Genomic DNA, 17,878 nt, shown 5'->3' with positions numbered 1-17,878 from the left:
CCAATCTCTGCGAGACTGAACCTGCTTCCATTTTCTCTAGAAAGCCAAAAGGGTTGTGCTGACGGAGAGGAGGAGGAGGAGGGGGGCCGGATCGAATATACGAGAACCGACTGTACGCGGTGAGATGCTACAGCAGGAAGAGAAGAGGGGGCGACTGGAGAGCAGAGAGAAGAAGAGAGAGTCTGGTCCGACTGTGACGGGACCAAAAACTCCAAACGTCATTTGGCAAACGGGCTAAAACTAGGACACTGCCACACAAAATACATTCTCTTATCATTCGTGAAGTAGCATTATACAGAGATGGAGGTAACAGAGTCACTTAACAGGAGAAACCCATACATGCATCCCTTTAGACTTTGTGATAGCGTTACGTTACACAAATCAAACCTGCGGAGCTATAGAAGGCCTTCATTTAGAGGTTTTGACTGTCAGTTTAGTCATGCATTTTGTTTCAGCTATAGCGTATGTACAAGGTCAGTGTGAATGACTAGTATTCAGCAGGATGACAGGGAGGAAGTGACAGGAATGCTCAAATCACTGGCATCACATGGACAGTGAAGTTTGGGCTGTTTTGTTTTAGTAATAACACCGTTGGAAACGTGTAATCGGTAGAGAATGAGTTCTATACATGTGTTTCTGTGACTTAAAGGAAAAATCCAACAAATAAAAACAGCTTCTGGGAAAGTGTTGTGCATTTCTGGCTTTTTTTTTTTTAATGGTTTATTTTTCCTTCCTCCTAATGGGCCTTTCACACAGAACACGGTTTGCACTGCGGCCAAAGTTTGAATCAGTTTGAACTTTGGGCACACCGCGAGCTGTGTCCAAAGCCATTACGTTTGCACCGTGCAAGCCATCGGAAATACTGGGTTTCAGACAGCAGTGGTATCGTTGCTGCGTTCTGTGTGAAAGGCTTATTAATAAAAGTCTGGATATTTTCAGCAACTAGTGAAATGTTTCATTGATCTAAAACATAAACAGTAAGTCAGGTTTGGCATTGGTTCCTTTAGGATTAGAGAGAAAGGGTTTCATTCTACAGCAGCAATTTTGCATTGATGACAAAGATTATGTAAGGAATTACCAACGGAAGAAAAGAAATGTTCAAAGTGAAGCTGGATTTATGTTTCTTGTTGCTCTGGCGTAGAAATGAATTTATAGTTCAGCATACGATTTCACTCGTTGATTGTCATAGCACAACTGCAACATTCGATATACTCAAACTCACCCAGTTTACATTTCTCTTTCATTTTCTAACACAGAGCGATAATGTTGAGCTGAATCTTAAAGTATAAATGTGTCCACTGACTGAAGAGCAGACAATAACTGAGCTGTTTAGTCGAAGCAATAATTTACATTTTTTCATGATTTTTTTTAAAAGAGTAAGGAGCTTGAAAAGCCCTGACAGAAAGAGAATAAATTAGATAAATTAAAAGTATTATGATCTAATCATTTGGGACTTTAAGGGGCTTCATAACACAGAGCAATAATGTCTGAGAGGACTGTGATGTGTGCTGTAAAGGGCCTTGCTAGGTTACACTATAAATCTGTCATGTGTTATTGAGGAAGATATTGAGACTTTCTTTAAATTACTCAAAGCTGTCTTCACCATCAACGATCGCTACCTAGAATCAGTAGCGTGCTTCCGCTACCGATTCAGAAAAATAAATCCAGCTCAACTCGTGGAACGTGGTAAAACAATAAAACGTCGGATGGATTTTTCCTTTAAGGGTCATATGTTTTGTGTGTGTCTCATTTGCATAGGAATCACAGATCTGTTGAAGGCAAACAAAAGCATTGATGGAGGGTTACAGCAGACAATAAACACTTCAACTGAAACAAATGGTACTGAACTGTAGAGGTGTGCAGTTAACCAAACATGATTCCTTTTCGGGGAGGGGGGAGGAGGGGGTTGAGTAAATGATTAGCACGTCTGTACATGAACAATACAATATACCAAACATGATCCCACAGAGCGACACACACACCTCCCAGGGAAACTCTGACAAAAGGCCAAGGCAGATTGAAATTTGACACAATTTGTTCCACACATTTTGGCAAAAGGAGACTGGATGATATCAATATGTACATTTTTCAGATGAAACTTGTGTAAACATTTTGTTCGGTAAACAATTTTTAGACTCTACTACTACATCCCCCATTGTTGGTGTGACCGTTTTTGTTGTTTATAACACTGAATGGAGCGGGGCCGATATCTCGCAACAATTGCATACAATACTAAATATATAAATACACTCACTCTTTCTTAAACAGACCCTTTATGTAGCCGTTATCCAGTTTACTAAACGGAGTAAACGGACGTTCTACAATAAAAAATATCCTCATATTCATAATCTCTGAAATTGCAAGTTTGCATCATATGAAAACACCCATTTGGAGGCTTCGATACTGTTAGATATCCAACAACCGACCATTGAAGTCCCTATACTTTGCATGGTGCTTGTGTTATTGACGACCTCTGTGGGAAAGGTCATTAGCGTTTTTGTTAGAGCTTCCCTGTCAAGGAGCAAAAAGCCTCCCCATAATTGCACTCCTTCTCAAAACACTTTAAACCCATCCTTCGTTGTTTTTTTTTGTTTTTTACCCCACTTTAAAAAACATCAACAATTTGGCTATAAACTGTACCGATACAAAATACAGTACATTGATTTGTCAAACCTTACACAACATAACCACAAATATATCACTGAACAAAAGTTAAGTTCCTCTCAAATACAAGAAAATGTTACAATAAGTTACGAAAATACGCTGTCACATTAGACACTTAAGTAGAACAGTAGAATACTCATGTAAGGCAAAATCAGGTGATTTCACAGTGACGACTTAAAAAGATTTTTAAGATTTTAGTGTTTAAAAACAGACGGCTTCCTTCACTGAGAAGAAGTCCAGTCTGGATATACATATACATATATATATATATATTTATATATATATATTGGCTTTTCACTGGCAGAAAATTAATTTGGACGCGTTTTTCTTGCTTTCTAGTTAAATAGAAATACCTGATGATTTTCTCAGAAAAAGTTAATTCAAGTGGCGTAAAACCAACCCATTTCTGGAGCACGCAGCGTTTTTCTGGAGCGGTGCTAAAAACTACGAGATTTAGATTTGAGCGTTGGGCTGCAGCATGACAACGTCTACCACGTCCTACATCAGAGAATGGCACATCGAACACCAAAGAGCAACTATGGGGAGGTTTTGCACTCCTTCATTAACCAAGTAGCTTAACAAACACATATATAAATATGTTAGTAATTAATAAATAGACACAAATCACAGCAGTGCAATTTTACACTATGCCTACAGAGAGCATTTTGGCATCAAATTTAAATTATGAAATGGAATATAAAATCTTTAACTTAATAAATAAATAGAACATGTAAATACATCAAAACAAACAGTACATGATGAAAATAACATTTGGTTGTCAAAAATAAAGCTTTGAGTGTGAAATAGAAAGCCGTTACGGCATGATGGGAAAACCGATTCATTTGATTGCAGGGTACAAGCAAACCGGCTGTGGTGTGTTTTTCTTTTTCTTTTTTTTAACACAGCCGTTATATCGGGTACGGTTTAGCCCAATGTCCTAGCAGCTTCCTGCTACGAGCAAATATCAACAAAATAAATATTAAAGTGGATATGAAAAGAAAAAAAAGAAATAGTCAAATGTGCGTTTTTGGAATATATGTGGCATGTAATGGTACACTGTAAACACAGCAGGCTAGCGAAAGCGCTGAGCGACGAATCTCATTCAAAACGACAGCGAGGCCATTCCCCGGCAAGCCACTGGATGTCTTTTTCCCTGTTGTCTTTTGGTGGCGCATCGTTTCAAAGGGCTTCACGGAGTCGAGGGCGAGGTCGGACAGCTGGACAGCCATGCAACGAGGGAGAGGGTTCATCCGGCCCTTTGCTTCTCTCCATTCACAAGTTAGTGTGTTTTTTTTCTTCTTCTTGTTCTCAGTCAGCTTCTCGCGTTACAGCCTATCCATCCTGAACGTGTCCTCGGTGGCGGGGTCAGCGAGCACCATGTCGGGGTCGTTGAGCATGTGCAGTCCGTCCAGGGTGAGCGGGTCGATCTTCAGCTCGTCCAGAGGGAACTGAGAGTCTGCGTCGAAGCTGACGTCGCCAACACCCGCCAGAGAGTTGGTCAGCTCTTTTGAGAGGCTTGGCGGAGACTCTCCTGTGACTGAGATACGGGACATCAGAGAGAGAAGTGGGTACTGATATCTGAGAAACAAAACGCAGGTTTGGCAAATATCATGTGAACATTTTTACACGGGTTCAAACTACATTTAAGGAGGTCATTTGCATGTTTTAACTAGCATCAGTAACTAGCATACAGAGTGTTCACGGTTTGATGTGGCTGGCAATTTGCGCCTGCTTCCAAACTTTTGTGTAGCTGACAGCAGAAATTGGCCTGATTCAGAGCGAGCACTGCTGCTGCAGTGTGTCTTAACTGGCAAGCCTCAAGTAGCGTATTGTTCCCTTCCTGTCCGTGAAAGCCAAAATTACTCTTTGGTCAAGGCTGCAGTGTTAAAAGCAGCAGAGTTGGTGCCAGAAGCTTACAGGTAAATGTTCAGAACGTGGGAAAAGTCGGGTAAGCAGACGCATATGGAGTTTGCCAGGGAGTTAGGTACTCACTTTAATCTGTGGTGTAAGGCTCTCGAAGTTAAAACTTTTCATGACTTGTACAATTTAATGGTTTTTAAAAATTCTCTTCCGAGCAACCTTGCTCCCTGTATTAATGAATGTCAATTCAAAACTGCTGCCGAGGCTGCTGCGCTTGCAGATGAGAATGTCCTGGCGCACAAGGTTGACTTTGAGTCCCATGTCTGTGATGATGTTAAAGTGAGTTCGGGGAAGTGGTCAGATGACTGGCCTGCCAGGCCAGAACGGTTGTCAGGGGGACAATCTGATGCCGAAGTATGTAATTATTGTAAGGAAAAGGGGCACTGGAAAGCTGAATGTTCTGATATAAGAGCAAAGAACAAGCATAATGGGGATGTGACTGTAGATCTACCGCGCTGGCTGCATCTATTCGCAATGTGTCTAGTTCTGCTATGTCTTGTGGTCAGGTAGATGTGAAGCAGGTACTGAAAGCTTACCCCGAGTACCTGCTTTCACAGCTACTTGAGACGAGGCAGCCTTGCAGGACTCCCAACGTACCAGTTAAAATCTTGAGGGATACTGGTTCCTTGGATTCCTTTGTTTTGGGATTAGTTCTGCCGCTCTCTCAAGAGAGCAATACTGGTGACTTTGTATTGTCCCGTGGTATAAGGATGGAGGTGTTTCCAGTTCCTCTGCATACATTGTTGCTTATGACTGTGATCTGGTGAAGAATGAGGTCAGGATGGGTGTGTGCCCTGTGCTGCCGATTGAGGGCAAAGCTGTCATTCTGGGAAATGGTCTGGCTGGTAGTCGCGTCTGGGCCGATGTTCCTCCACCACCTGTACTGACATCCTCTTGTTTTTCAGTACAGCCTGAATGTTTTCAGTCGTATCCTGTGATGTCCTCAGCTCCTGTTATGCGTACCGCGAGCAGACCATGGACAACTGAGTTCAGTAAGCCTCATCAAGAGAAAATGAATTGCCATAACCGTCAGTCAAACGTTGCTCCACAAGGTAAAACCCCACTGTTTTCACAGCTTAATGTGAAGGCGTATTACGCACAAGGGTCGCATGGCCATGTTGTGCGCTAGGGCGATCTTTTGGTGGCTTATGGACACACTTGGGCCTGGTGTGCTCCATGCTTAAAAGACAGAGCATGCAGCAGTCTAGTGGCTGGCAGATCTCCTCGCACACCATCCCTCTGTTCCTTGGTTTTTGGTTCTTTTTCCTTGTTTTTACAGCACAACAGCCATGCAGCACATTTTCACACATCCACTTCCTACACTAATGACTCTACAGATTCCTCCCATATATTCTTTTGGCTTAATTTTAAGTATTGTTTTGGTTAATAAATCACTTTATTTGTTCAGTACGCCCGTGTGTCTCCCGTTGTCACACTTCTACAGCCGGGCTGTGACAAATTATTACAAGATAAACCAGAATAAATCTCCTTAAAAACAATATTATTTCAGTTAAAAGAAATATTAAATACCACCATTTGAAATGTTTGGAAAGACTTCCCTCCCCAGTAAAATGCATCCAAACTGGAAACTACAGAGAAACACAGCTGTGTTTAAATGAGTGATCGTGGTCAAACACAAATACAATAAGGTAAAAGTGTTTCTGATGGACTTGTGGTGTCGCTACCTGTTAGGATGATGTTGGGGATGTTGCCGTGGTTACTGTAGCTAAGTTGCTGCGAGTCCTGCAGGCTGCTCCCGGTGAGGCCCATCATGGCTGCCTGTGTGTAGTTGAGGGTGGAGCACTGGTTGTAAAGGCTGGAGGAGCTGATGGGGTTCTCGATCATGTTGAACTGCTCCAGCTGAAAAAGTAGAGAATATTAACAGTCAGGGACTTTCTGAGGAAAACATGTCTGTCATCGCTGCTCATTGTTTGTGTGCTCTGAGTCACCTGGTGAGAAAGGGCATTGGTCTGCCTCAATGCCATCTGCTGATCATAGAAGGAGTCGCCAAATATGCTGCCCACCACGGGAATGTGCTGGAAGAAGAGAAGTAAGCCACAGACGTCAGAACAAATGTCAAGAAAGCAGCTACAATTAAAACACAAAAAGAGAATTAGCCAGAAGGTGAGTTACATTTCAGCGATGGAATAACAGAAAACACAAGCAAAACACACAACTGTTAGACTGAGCAGCGACCAAAGCAAATGGTTTTCATGATCAGGGCTGTCGCGGTTCAGAGACAAAAATAGGAGGCTATTGACACACTAGAAAAACATGAAAACGTGGTGCTCTTTGACACCAAATAATTGTAAAATGACAAAAACAAAATCCAAAATACTAAGATATGAAATGGAAATATGAACATGTGGTTGTCTGTCCCGTCCCTGTGGATAGGACACACAACAGATGTGTTGACCGCGGCAGCCCTGTTCACTATGACACAAATCAACTTGTTGAAAAAGGTGTATTCTGGTATTTGTCAACCTGAGTGTTATTCTGATATTTTTGTCCATTATGTCAGTCACGCTAGCACTTAACTCACCACCTCTGCTGTAGCGATTTGACAAACGTGGACCTCAACAGCTTTCCAAACGGCTTCAGTTCAACAGAAACGTATGTTTTTGAGCAACTGTTGGACCGAACTGTGTAGCGTAGCGTATCCACAGTAGGTAGATCAATGTTACTGGATGTATTGGATCCACTTTGCTATGCGGTTTTCAATCTGAACCTAAGACCGTTTGAGATGATTTTTTTGGAAAGTTGTAGCAACTCAAAACTGAGTTAGTGTTATCTAAGTCTCAACAACAGGGGTGGCGAGTAAAATGTCATTTTCCAGGTTGTCACAATAGACAAAAAAACATGAGAACTGCCCAGCTTGACAAATGCTAGAATTTTCCTTGAAAATATTCTTGCAATGAGAAAAGCACCAACACTGTGTGAGTGGCATTTTTTTAGTGGTGGAGTCCCAGTCTAAGCATTTAGTCACTGATGCGCCAGAGGTGACTCAATCAGTGCCCGAAAGCCAAGACTTTAGACGGGTTTATATTTGACCTGTACCTTTAAAGTATACATTTTATTTGTTTCCCCTCTCATACATGAATTAGCTGATTCTCACTTTAAAGAGGTTTTGACCTCTAATAGAGATATAGAGACGTTTTTCTATGAGTGTGTCCCCGCTATGGTTCTCGTGCACGTAGACGCACATGAAGTCTTCTGACGCCATGCACATTTCTGCCAATTGCTTCACATTATTCTACTGATCTGAAAGTGGCAGTAACAAGCCAAGATATGAAGCAAAGACAGTGAAGAAGAAGACGACGGCTTCAAGCTCGTAATCATGGAGATAAACAATGCTGGATTTGAATTATTAGGGGTGGGGGGGTAAAAATTGATGAAGAGACATCAAGTATCAATCTTTTATTATAAAAACTATGAACCTTTTAATAATCTGACGGACGCTGTTCTGTCTTTCAGAGGTTGTAGCGGGCTCAGTCTTGAAGCTGGAGTGAAGATACTGGTATAAAATGAAACTAGAAAACTCAATCCAAATCGATCTGTACCAATCGTGTCATGTTAGCTTGTCAAGAAGAACGCTAAATAATGCTCTTTGCTAAATTTGTTGAGGAAGAACTGGCATGGCCATTTTCAAAGGGGTCCCTTGACCTCTGACCTGAAGATATGTGAATGAAAACTGTATCTTCTCAGATAAAACAGAGGTTGATCAACTGCATAATTTGCAGTTTGAAATATGTAAGAAAAGGCACTGTATCTTATCACAATACTCAGCATATCGCAAAATGTTTAAAATCGCAATAAGATCGCAGCGTGACTTAAGTATTGTGATAATATCGCATCGTTGGGCCTCTGGTGATTCCCACCCCTATGAAATACTAAAACATCTGCTTTGCAAATGTCTTATGTGGAAGGAAATGTATCACAACGCATACCAGCTGTCTTTGCCTTTATGACGAATGTTTTACTGAAGTCGGGATGAAGCTCTGATGACTTTCTCCCAGTGGAGAGATATGTTGTTTGTGTGTATGTGAATAGCAGATGTAAACTGAGTTTAGTGAGTTTCATTTCTATACTCCAACTAGCAGCTCAGGAGTTCTTGCCTCATAAAATACAAATGGCTAATGTCACCATTGAGTCTGACTGATGATAATGAAGTGTCACAGTATCAAAGTAGTATGGCAGGAGTATTTAAATTTAAGCAATATAAAGCTTAGTATGCTTCATAATTTCCAGTGCTGCTGAATGCCATTTAGAGAAAACATTTTCTCTTTCAGGAGGAACAAAACGGGAGGCGAACAATCTCAGACCCCTTCTCATGACACTGCAGCTCATCCATATGAGAAAAGTATCTCAATCTGGTGTGGTGCACTAAAAAGACTTGAATTTTGCTCGCTGACAGATTAACATTTTAAGTCTAACAACAGGTCAGGGCTTCCATCAACAAACTATCGCCATGTTGTCATGCACACAGTGAAGAGTGACAGTGGTGATGAAGAAATGAGTTATGCGGCTGTTGACACCATGAGTGGTTAACTGCTGTTACAGAGGATGAAAAGCAGCCTAAACTCATCTACAATTAGCTTTCCCCCAGGCGCAAAGCCCTTCCCCAGACAGCAGCTAGCTCGGTGGGTGGGCCCTTACTTGAGGCGAGCCGCCGGGGGAGAAGCCTTGATTGGAGACTGGGGAGGTTGGAGACTGAGTGGCTGGTGAGCCAGTCTGATTGCGGTACTGTTGGAGGGAAGAGGGTTAGCTAGCACTACGCTTCATGCCTGTCACACACAAATCTCAAAGGACGGGATGTGGGAGGGCCTTGGCTCTTCTCATTATGTATAGTGTGTATAGGTGGGAAATATTACCAGTCACCATAAACTGTTGGACCACTCTGTGGCTGGCTGAAATAAAAAAATCTGCTGGTCCTTCTCTAGTTAAAAAGTAAAGTTAAAGTGTTGTATTTCTGCATCTTATAAGCTTATATCAGCCAGTTTCTTGCTTCAGTACACACAAATTCAACCAACTACTGTACATCTGAACATTAACCCAAACAAAAGCTGACAAAATAACAGAAAATGCCAAATAGTGAGAAGAATTTAGCCCTGTTCAGACCTGGCATTAACATGCGTCTTGGGTGATCCGATCACAAGCGGACAACAATAAGTACGTCTGTTCACACCTGGCATTAGAATGCGTCTCCAGTGACCACTTGATCGGATCTTACTTCCCCGCTATATATGCAAATAAACACGTAGTAAACACATGGCTAGTACAGCAGATGTCGTGACGTAATATTACAGGAATGTCAGCAGTAATATCCAACATATTTGTGAATTTGAGTACATTTTATTCTAACAATTTAAAGCTATTGGCTACTGGCAGTCCCCAGGGACCTTTGTGCCGCTGACCCCAACGCATTTGCCAGGCAACAGCGGCGTTCAGAGCTTCAGAGCCGGAGATGAGAGCGTGCGGGTCGGTGTCAGCTCTGTGCAGACGGAGCACCGGAAGAAAAACACCGACACATCACCGACAGTATGAAAATAATGAACTCTCCGTGCCTAGTGTGATAGTCTGTAGATATGTAGCATATAGATAAGATATATTTTAATTAGGGCTGTCAAAGTTAACACGATAACTTGTCAACGCTAATTTGATTTAACGCCACTAATTTCTTTAACGCATCAACGCAATCAATCTTTCGGAGGTTGTCGCGGGCTCAGTTTTAAAGCTAGAGTGAAGATACTGGCATCATATGAAACTAGAAAACCTAAGGAATCATTGGTACCAACTATGTCATACTAGCTTGTCGCTGAGGGGGCTAAATAACGCTCCAAACTTGCACTAAATTTTGGTAAATATAAATAATATAAATATATATATGTTGCTATATAAAAAAATACAGTTGTACCAACAGAATACAGTCGTGTACAGAAGCCGTTTCATTCCGCGAGGCTCGTGTCTGCCTGTCTATTCACATGAGGAGCGCAGTGAGACCCTGCGGATCCAAGCAGGATGTCAGTTAAGTAGGCGGTCCTTAATGTGGCCCAGGACACATTTGCGTACACACTGCTAAAAGAATGAAAGAAGCCACTCTGAATGTGGTCTGAGCGATCTGATCTCAATGCGTCCTCAATGCGTTCACACCTGTACTTAGAGCTGTCCACTCATGATCGGATCACCTAAGACACATGTTAAAGCCAGGCCTGAACAGGGTTAGTCAGCTTTAAAGGACCTGCATGAATCTTCATTAATGAGAATATAACACAGGTAATAAAATGCTCTGCTTTGAAGGTAACTGAAGTAAAAAGGCATAATTATCTGGTCGTCAAGAGTAACGATATACTGTATTTCTCCTAATAAGTTGAGTTATTCAACAAAATGACAAATCAGTGTCAAAGCCCAGTAGCATAAAAGGATGTGAAGATATTTCCAGGGATGTTTTCTGTGTAGCTGAAGAACTGTCGGAACAATAGAGTGGCAAATTGAATAGAAGCTTAATAGTAGGCAAAATGGCTGTGTCAATGTCATTTCAAATTAATCGTTATCTCTGCTTCCACTTTGTGACTAGACTTCCTGGTTTCTTACCGAGCCGATACTGATGCTGGCGGTGGTCTGGCTCTGGCCGTCTGGGGAGGGGCTGCTGGCAGTGGTACCAGGGGAGCCCAGAGTTGGTAAGGTGATGAGCTGGATGCCCTGCGGCAGGGCCTGCTGCTGCTTCTGGAGATCATTCAGCAACTGAGCCTGGGCCTGAGCCGTCAGCTGGTTGAACAGTGGGAACTGGGAGAGCTGCTGCTCCAGGGTCAACGACTCTGTTTGCAAGACCTGAAGAAAGAAAAGCATGGACTCGGTTTAGGCTAGACCCATAAAATGTGACATATGTTGAATTTACTGGAGGATTATTTCAGCTCTTCGGCCCCCTAGTGACAGGATGCGTTAGCATGTAGCATGTAGCACTGTTCCACTGTAAAAAACACCACCAAAACCGCATTTTATGGACCATAGCTAATCGTGTGGAGACATAGTTGGGTAAAAATAGGCAGTTGTTGACTACTTTCTTCAGCCAGCTGTATGGGGATAACAGCCAAACCAGTTCCAGTATTGTGAATGGCCACCCAGACCATGTTACAGTGGAGTGCAGCAAACAAAAACTGCAAAGCTTTAACTTTAAGTTAGCGGAGCCGAGCAGAGCCGAGCCTTACCTGCGTGATGTTAATGGGTGAGGAGAGGGTGGGTGAAAGCTGCTGCGGGGACTGTTGGAGATGGAGGTCAGAGGTGAGGGTGAGCGGCACCACGGGTGGTTGCCGGCGCTGAGACGTTACAGTCATGTTGGGCTGAGAGGAGGTGGGGAGACCTGGCGAGGAAAAAACAAAATAGAGTACACATGAAAGGTTTCTTTGTATCCCACTCAACTCAAATCAACTAAATACTGTTAAGTAAAAACACAAAACAATCAGCAATTTTAAGAAGAAGACTGACACCACTTCAAGGAAAGAACTTCAACAGAAGTTTAATATTGATTTCTGAACAAACACATAAAAAATGCAAAAACAAAGTTTTTTCAGCCTAGTCCACAAAGACTCGAACATGAGCTACCTAAAAGCTAATAGATTATGGCCTAAATAAACAGAAATAATTTTTCCATCAATTAACTACAGCGGCTGAAATCTGCATAATTTGCAGTTAAAAAAAGGTAATAAATTGCAATATATCTTATTGTAATACTCAGCATATCGCAAAATGCTTAAAATTATCCCGACTTAAAGCTTCAGTACGTAGTATATTTTTGGCATCATTGGGAAAAAATTCCATAATAACCTTCCAGCATATTGTTATTCAAGTGTTCTGAGAGAAAACTAGACTTCTGCACCTCCTCATGGCTCTGTTTTCAGGCTTTAGAAAATCTAGCCTGTGAATCCCTGTTGCCTACTGAAGCTTTAAAATGTATATTTTGATGCCTGTACTGTATGTGTGGGATGAAAAATACATGTAAAAATCACATTAATCAATCTCCACACGTTTTACAACTCTTACATGGCGGTTAGGGATTTTCCACATCAAGTATTCAGTGACTAATTGACGCTGTTGAGCCAAACTGATCGTCAAATCAAAAAGGCCAAACCTTCCTCGATCAATGTTATATCCGCCACCTCTAGCTTTGATATCTACTTGTTTTTACTAAAGTTCTACTGTTTTCAAATAGTAACTGTTACCATGGCTGGCAGCACTGATGCCCAGGTGGGTGAGGTTGGTGGTCAGGCTGCCCGTGCTGTTGGACGAGCTGAGGGAGGGGAAGGCCACGGTGTCCTCGGGGTCCAGCGGGGTGGACAGCGGAGGAGGGAACTGGATGTTAGTCAGGTCAGGCAGCGAACCACCGGTGTTGTGTGCAGCTGGGAGCAAAGACGGGTTCAACTCCTGGTCTGGTGACGGGAATATACTAAAAGACACAAGTTCTGTCAGACAGGAAAAAAGCCACTCTCATATCACCCTACTTCTGACTACTACTCCCGAATAACGGTCTTGCCCTAATCTAGGGATGTTACAATACCAGAAATTTAGTAGTCAATTCGTGAAATTCCAAGATTCTTGGTATTCGACACCACGGTAAAAAACAAAAGTAAAACAATAAATCCCATGTACTTCACCATACACTCCTTTGTTACTGTTTGCATACTGTTTTTTGTTAGGAAGTTGAACAGGTCATAATTCCCTCTATTATCTATTTTATATTGCTGTGAAAACATCTCCTTCAAACAACTGGATTTATTCAAGAGTCTCACCGTTAGTCTTAAGCCCTGATGGTACCTACGGTATCTGCTGTACTGTAGAAAAACGAGTACTGTCACGTTTTCAGAATTTTGGCATCGACTTGGTACCGAAGTATCGGTTCTCGTGAAATCCCTACCATGATCAGCACCCTTTTGGTTTTTACTGGGATGTTTATCAATTGTGGCATTACCACCATAATAACTACTTCCTGCAGTACTAGAGGCTAAAGTGGTTAAAGAGGTTAAAGTGCTTTCCCGGCATGTTTCCAGTGTATCTAGACCAGCTGTCTTGTATCAGTGCACTTACAGTATGACTTATTTATGGCTGTGTGACTGACAGGCTGCTATACTCCAGTGGTGTTTCACTGTGAAGAACAATAAACCACTCACTTGATTCCCGGGACATCACATGTGTTGGGATTTGATGAATCATCCTGAGGAGAAAACGGAACAACGAGCCGTAAATCTGACGTGATTTATATGTATCGTAAAACGTGTATACCTTGTTAGCCCTTCCCTTTCCCATCAATACCTTCTCATCATCCCACAACTGTGTCTGCGCATCCTCGTCTGCATTTGACTCCGACGACTCCGTCCCAGGCACTGTTAGCAGCAGTACTAATTAGTGAAACAGCAAGACACAGTTGCTTTGCTATCACAGAATGCATAACAATAGTGCAAGAAATGAGTCATCAATACCCGAGCCAGTCGAGCAGGATATAGTGCTGTGGTGTGCACTAGATTTCAGTGTCTAAAAATAGCAAGGTGACCACCAGACAGACTGAGTGGATGCCAGCCAATGTTGGCTTCATTATATGAGAGCCTCACACATAAAAAGACATATCCATGGATAATCAGTGAATTATTGATCCTCGTCTCCAGATCACCCCGAGTCAGCTCCATTCAGAGATGTTTTGTACTGTAGCAGCATGCTGAAGCAGTTCTTTGTCCCGGATCAGTATCCATTTACTCCATAAATATTTCATCAAGACTCTAGATCTACTTCTTTGTGACATCAACACTTTTGATGTCATTTAAAGTTTGCCGCCCGCATTAGTACATTAATAAATAAAAGCGTCTCTGTGTCTTTGTAACTGGATATTCCATTACCTCGTTTAGGCTGCAGCTCCTGTGATCCCCCTGCAAACACCTCCTGGGGCTTCGGATTCATGGCGCTCTGGTGTAAGGCGGAGTCCGAGTTTGTCCTGTATGTGTTAGAAAGATGAGATGTCAGCGAAATCGCCGCTAAATCCCCAACACTGGCAGAGAGCCAATTCTACAGCATCACATCCACGAAGAACCACATTCTGTTACAGACCTTTATATTTGCCATCATGCAGCTTAATATCTTCTTTATGTTGGTTGAGTTACCAACACAAATGCACAGAATCATGTCATTTAATTTCTGTAATTGAGTGGTGTCTGGTTGTGTGTCCTAGTTATCATTTTTGGCAAATAGACAAGGGGAGGTGGCTTACCTTCTCCAGCTAGTGTCTGGTGGTGGGGAGAGGTAAACTGAGCTGTAAGGACAGCTGTCAATGTGAATCTAGTTAAGGCGTATAAAGTAGAGGGGATGAAAAATGGATCTCAGCTAATCCATACTTTAATGTCTGTCAGCTGATTCAACCTAATAGACCTGCTACATAATAAATGACCACATGCAAGTGTTATTGAGATCCAATTACTTGTCTTGTTATTCAATATATTTCTAAGAATAACCTTGTCAACAGGAGTGTAACAATACACTGACAGTATTGCATTGTATCATTTAATATCAGGCTCTCAATACATGTAGTGAAATGAACAATTCGCCTCACCCTTTGTTCAAAATCTGTTGAACAATGCAGAGCTATGGTTCATGGCTTCTCCTCTTTCTATCACCACATCTGGTGGTTCTTGTTATGTGTTAGCCTTATGAATAAAACTGAGAAACAACCGTGTGTGAATCAGGCAAATGTACACTGTTTCAGCATGAGGTCTCAAATGTTCATTATTTTTATTCATTCTTTTTAAATCCATTTGGGACATGACTTGTTTCAGTTTAAGGGTGTATTTAGTGTACTAAGTTTTAATTACAGACTATGTTTTCACAGGTAAACGTGTCAAAGGTTTCTCCTAGTAAGCGTAATTTATAGGGATGCACTGATCTGTCTTTTTCAATCCCGATACAGATAGCGATACCTGGGCTTTGGGTATCGGTAAATACCGAGTATCGATTAATAAGTATGCTGTATGCCTCCCCGTGTGGAAATGACTGGGATCATTCTTTTATCTGTAAAGTGGCATTATGTTTCCTAACTTTGTAAAACAAATGTAACAACTAAATACATAGATATACATTTACTGAATTGTAAATCGTACACCAGCAACTTGGTAAAAAATCTTAAAAATTAACAGGAATTACATTCAAGTGTAAACCCTTTTAACGCAGCAACAAATTAGTCACATCTTAAAAAATAATTGAAATTCCAGTATATTATGTATATAGTACATAAACATAGAACTGAATTGAATAGATCAGGCCCATTGTCACAGATATCCGATCAAGCTATTTGAGTCAGTATCGGCCCAATATCCGACGTGGTATCCGTGCATCCCTAATAATTTATCAACTATTCTACCGTAGATTTCAAAATCTAAATATTATTTGTTGAACTATGAAGCTTTTTGTTAAAAATAAATAAATAAATAATAAAAAAAAAAAAATCATATCATATCATTATGATTTAAATTAATTAATCTGAAACTTTTCACAGTCCCCGGGCGGAGTGCCACGGACCCCTGGGGGTTCCCGGACCCCACTTTGAGAGTTAACATATGGTAGTCAGCTTCCCATATAATTTAGAGCACCAAGTATGAATTCAAGCTTGAGTTTGTCATTCCAACTATAAAAATAACATGAAATTTCATTGTATTTCTGGCTTTGAGCATTTTGGGTTCCCAGTAAATTATAGCAACGCTAGAAGAGGAGTACTAAACCAGACACTGAAAATGTTACGTCTGTAAACATGCTAACTTAATTACAACAGACTGAAGTTGGAAGCCTTCAGAACGATGTTCAAGCAGCCTCTGAAGCCTCAAAGCAACAATGAATGCAGTCAAAACATCCTACACCAAATGCTGCCACAGATAAACAAAAAAAGGATATCTGGCGTCCATGTTTGTCGACTGACAGCGGCCGGCGGTGAGGAGACGTGATGCGGTTCCGGTCACGGTAAACCCGCTCCACCAGCCCGTGGTGCCGAGTTGTCCGACTGGTATCCAGCACCGAGTTCTAGAGTGAACACAGCAAGTGAATGAGGCCAGCGAAACGGCTTACTTACACAACAAAACTACCTCTTAGGATAATGTCTTAGGATTAATGGTGCAAATGTGTTCTTTTCAAAATGAGTCAAGCCATGGGCCCCCCATACTGATGCTCGAGTTGGCAAATGTATTTAAAGATGGAAAGCCATGACAAGCAATGATATACTTTGAAATTTAGGAACCAAATTACACTGCAGGGTAGAACTGGTATACCTTGTATTACACACTTCTGGCTTCCTTTCGCTCCTGAACCGTGATAAAACCTGGTCCGACTATGCAGCTCTGACCAGCAGCTCATTTCTGAACACTTTAGGCAAGGCTAAGCCTGCAGACTTCTGTTTTGAGCCAATCTTTCACGAATACTACAGATAACTGCAACCTTTGTATGTCCAATATTATCACCAACAGCTAAAAAAGGTACACTGATCGAGAACAAACCATTGATTTACCAGCCGAGAGAGGCTAAGGGCTCACCTGAAAAGGCAGGTCAATGTTGCCATTTCCAATCTGATTGACATTGGGCAGTGAGCCTCCATAGTACTGTCCACGATTCTGCCCTAGTTGCAAATACTGGGTCTTCTGTAACTGCAACTGTGCAAAGTAAAATTGCATGAAAGCATGAGTGAATGATTGATCTGATTCACAAATAAAGTGATGCTAAAAATGAATGATGTCTGCCGGTCGACAGTGGTGAAATGAAAGATTAATGAGTCCATTAATTGACAGATGAAACATGATGAGACAGGCAGATTGGCTGTTTCATGAACAATCAAGAGGAAGACAACAGCTTTCATAGCAAAGAAAAACAAATCACATCAGCTGATGTGACTGACACCTGACTGACAGCTAGTGTGATTACAGTCTTTCCATGTGACACACCTGGTGAGTACATTAGCCACGTGTAGTAATACAAAACCAGTCACAAAAGTCATGTATGTTATTACAAAAACACTGTGATGGAAGACCTCTTTTACCAATAATGAAGTTGATGATCTGAACAAAATGCAGTGGATTGATGTTTGGATGGCAACACAAAGAAATCTGGCAGAGACCACAAAACTGACTAGTTAACTTTGTTTTTTTCCTTTGCAGTAAATGACAGTACAGCTCAGGTTTACAGTGATGCATCGTGTGGTAAGTGGGCATCATTTCCAGCAATCGGGCTAACAATTAGCCCAAACATTTCCTGGCAACAAGATGTTCCTCCTTCTGTGGTT

The 17,878-nt window shown here is 41.7% G+C and overlaps 1 protein-coding gene across 3 annotated transcripts in view; it reads right to left on the bottom strand.

The window, feature by feature from the left end:
- Positions 1 to 1,772: 1,772 nt before the first annotated feature.
- Positions 1,773 to 17,878, bottom strand: part of crtc1b (CREB regulated transcription coactivator 1b) — an 18,880-nt gene continuing 2,774 nt past the window's right edge. The window contains exons 2-14 of one of the 3 annotated variants that reach the window (XM_074634654.1): positions 17,136 to 17,252; positions 16,504 to 16,629; positions 14,834 to 14,895; positions 14,466 to 14,560; positions 13,888 to 13,973; positions 13,746 to 13,789; positions 12,801 to 13,024; positions 11,790 to 11,941; positions 11,176 to 11,412; positions 9,241 to 9,327; positions 6,534 to 6,620; positions 6,270 to 6,444; positions 1,773 to 4,242 (exon numbers count right to left, since the gene is read on the bottom strand). In XM_074634654.1, coding sequence (XP_074490755.1) covers positions 4,217 to 4,242; positions 6,270 to 6,444; positions 6,534 to 6,620; positions 9,241 to 9,327; positions 11,176 to 11,412; positions 11,790 to 11,941; positions 12,801 to 13,024; positions 13,746 to 13,789; positions 13,888 to 13,973; positions 14,466 to 14,560; positions 14,834 to 14,895; positions 16,504 to 16,629; positions 17,136 to 17,252 — 1,518 coding nt within the window. In that variant the 3' untranslated portion in view covers positions 1,773 to 4,216. The remainder of the gene's footprint in view (positions 4,243 to 6,269; positions 6,445 to 6,533; positions 6,621 to 9,240; positions 9,328 to 11,175; positions 11,413 to 11,789; positions 11,942 to 12,800; positions 13,025 to 13,745; positions 13,790 to 13,887; positions 13,974 to 14,465; positions 14,561 to 14,833; positions 14,896 to 16,503; positions 16,630 to 17,135; positions 17,253 to 17,878) is intronic. The other 2 variants (XM_074634655.1, XM_074634653.1) reach the window with 2 other exon arrangements.

The sequence above is a fragment of the Sebastes fasciatus genome, chromosome 5 (assembly GCF_043250625.1).
Source record: "Sebastes fasciatus isolate fSebFas1 chromosome 5, fSebFas1.pri, whole genome shotgun sequence".
NCBI classification, from domain to species: domain Eukaryota; kingdom Metazoa; phylum Chordata; class Actinopteri; order Perciformes; family Sebastidae; genus Sebastes; species Sebastes fasciatus.
Note: the sequence above shows the minus strand (reverse complement) of the source record. Positions and strands in the feature narration are given on the sequence as shown.